The 2,676-nt window shown below is 36.3% G+C and overlaps 1 protein-coding gene across 2 annotated transcripts; it reads left to right on the forward strand.

Moving 5' to 3' along the window:
• Positions 1-297: 297 nt before the first annotated feature.
• LOC142531003 (uncharacterized) lies at positions 298-2,469 on the forward strand. Of its 2 annotated transcripts, XM_075636987.1 has the most exons (5): positions 298-481; positions 572-738; positions 876-956; positions 1,882-2,005; positions 2,083-2,468. In XM_075636987.1, exons 1-5 carry the CDS (start codon positions 335-337, stop codon positions 2,128-2,130), a joined length of 567 nt encoding a protein of 188 aa, XP_075493102.1. In that variant the 5' UTR covers positions 298-334; the 3' UTR covers positions 2,131-2,468. The 2 variants fall into 2 exon arrangements, with proteins under 2 accessions (XP_075493102.1, XP_075493093.1); XM_075636978.1 differs by having other exon boundaries at positions 298-738; positions 2,083-2,469.
• Positions 2,470-2,676: the final 207 nt, after the last annotated feature.

Raw genomic sequence — 2,676 nt, forward strand, 5'->3', positions numbered from 1 at the left:
CATGAAAAAATATTACTCTTTATGCTAAGAGTATTACTTTTTATTGTTAATATCGATAGGGTTGACCCGTCTCATAGTAAAGATTCGTGAGACCATCTCATAGGAGACCTACTCTACACACATATATATATATATATATATATATATATATATATATTATTTACTGAATTATAAGTTTTTTTTCGTTGTTGGAAGTGATCCAGTTAGCGGGCTTGTGTTTTGGATCCAATTCGTTAACGACAACATTTGGCCCAAAACAGTCGGTCCAGGTCCATTTACAAACTTGTACTAATAAAACATAAAAATTCACAGCTCGTCTGGACGGGAGGCGCAGATGAGAGCACAAGCTGCGTCCATGGAAGCACAGGATCAATCAGAAGAATTCGCTGTAGGTTGTATTCTGTCAATAAAGACCACGTTTGGAGAAGAATTTCAAGCCCAAGTCGTCAGCTTTGACGTCCCCTCCAATCTTCTCATCCTTCATATCCTTCCAATTCATTTCAATCTTTGTTGGTTTTTGTTTTTCTTATCTTGTTTTGGTGTTTTCTTTAACTCGTGTTCCTGTTTAGTACAAGAGGGGATGAAATCTGGGATTGTGTCGAAGAGGAATATAAGGCTGCTTAAAGCTAACTACATAAAAGACTTCTCCTTGTTGGGTCAAGCCGAAGACCCACTTGATATTAAAAATTGTTTTCTTGATCTTACTACTCTTCAGCCTAGAGAAGAGTCTGCTTTTAGGTGATGTCTCTAATTTTACCAGATTCCCGTTTGTTATTTATGAGATTTTTTTTTTGTAAAATTTGATGTATGATTATTTTAGAGATTTTATGGGGTTTAATTCCTGGTTATGGATTGTATAATTAATTAAATTTCAGACAAGCAGAGGCAGAGGCTGAGAGGATAGGAGTTGGTGTTACAACTGAGGCCCAAGCTCTTTTCGATGCTTTGTCTAAAACGTAATGTATCGTCTCATTACTCTATTTAATCATGGATTCTTTTATGCATTTATTTTTGCCAGATAAAAGTGTGATTTTTAATTCATATTAGACATGGTGTCTTCTAAAAAAATTTGATTTTGATTTGCACGTAGTTTTTATCATTTTTACTTCTTGTTGTTGCATTACCAAGTATAAATCTCTCTAAATTTTTGGTGTTAACATTCTGGATAAAAGCTTCATGACAATTGATAGTCACATTCGATCATGCTAAATGTTCAATTTCACCGCCGGGGTACAGTGTTTCTCTTGATTTTATTTTGGGAGTTGGATTTGATCTACATATAGGTGTGACCTTTATGAATTTTTTTTTTAATGTTTCAAGATTTTTGAGACTACGCAATTTTTTTCCAAGTGGGCGTCTCAATTTGACTACTTTTAATTTGCTGCATGCGTCATTATCATGTCCGAACTAATCTGATGGAAAGATTCAGGTCATTTATTCCCTTGATCGTCCAAATGATCATCATATCTTTGGGTTGACGACTATCGAAGACATTTTTGTAGTTCCAGGTCTGTTTTGTTTTGGTATGCCATATCATTCAGGCATACACAAATGCCCGGACAAATGGTGAAATGTTAAGTCGTGTTTGTAGTGAAACATAATTATATATTCCTTCTTGAGTGCGACTGAACAATCGTTACCCAAACTGTTGTCTTGCACTGACATCCCATAAATCCAGTGACATTCGACCTCAAATGCAATTTCTTTCCGTTTATCAAGCCGTATCTATTCTGTATTCATATGTTGAGTGCTGGATAATCTATGTTGTTAGACGTTGCTGATCTTGGGTACCATATTATTTTGACCACTGAATCCACGGTGTGATCTGTGCTGTGTCATAAGCTTTGAATAAAGTGGTTTCCAATATCTTTGTATAAGCAGGCTTCCTGTTCGGTGGGACAAGACGATCATAGTTGTGATGAATGATGTGCGAGTTAGCAGCCCTTATCTTCCTGAATCTGTCACTGGTGGAACTCCTGCTGCCAATGAACGTGTACGGAAAGTGGTAAGATAAACACTGAGGTTCCTAGAGGAGTTTTAAGTTCTGCAAAGAGTTATTTTCAATGGCATGTTCATGTTCAGCTTGAACTTGAGAGGAAGAGGTTGCAAACTCATAATTCTTGCCAATGATGGCTTTGGAAGTTGCTGAAGGACAAGAGCTTCCAAATATGGCTTGCTTTTGGTGGCTTTTGAGTTGTGGCCGTGGGGAGCCTTCTATCAATTTGCAAGAAACCTTGTCGGAAATTAAAATTTAGGGGAATTTGACGTTTTTGTCTTGCCAAAGAAGATGTGCTTCTTTATGCTTGACAACCAAGCCGAGGAACATAATAAAATATTTGATTTTGATTTGATTTGATTTGATTTGATTGTAACAACAAATCCTTTTTCTCGAGAAGTGGACTAATGTTTACTGGCTACAAGCATAATTTAGCCATAAGTTGCAGGATGATTATGGTTGGTTCAACTTCAATTCTTTTCGAGAATAAATGAAAACTCTCACTCCAAGAGAGAAACATCAACTTTTCCATTAAGACAAAAAGGAATGGAGCCAGCATATGGGCAAGAATTTTATCCGACGATGGAAGTAATTGATTTCAGTTGTCACGTGTTCTTCAAATCATAACTTGTCACTGCACTGTCGTTTAATTACTTATAGAATGTAAAGATAGACTTCAA

The sequence above is a fragment of the Primulina tabacum genome, chromosome 2 (genome assembly GCF_025594145.1).
Source record: "Primulina tabacum isolate GXHZ01 chromosome 2, ASM2559414v2, whole genome shotgun sequence".
NCBI classification, from domain to species: Eukaryota; Viridiplantae; Streptophyta; class Magnoliopsida; order Lamiales; family Gesneriaceae; genus Primulina; species Primulina tabacum.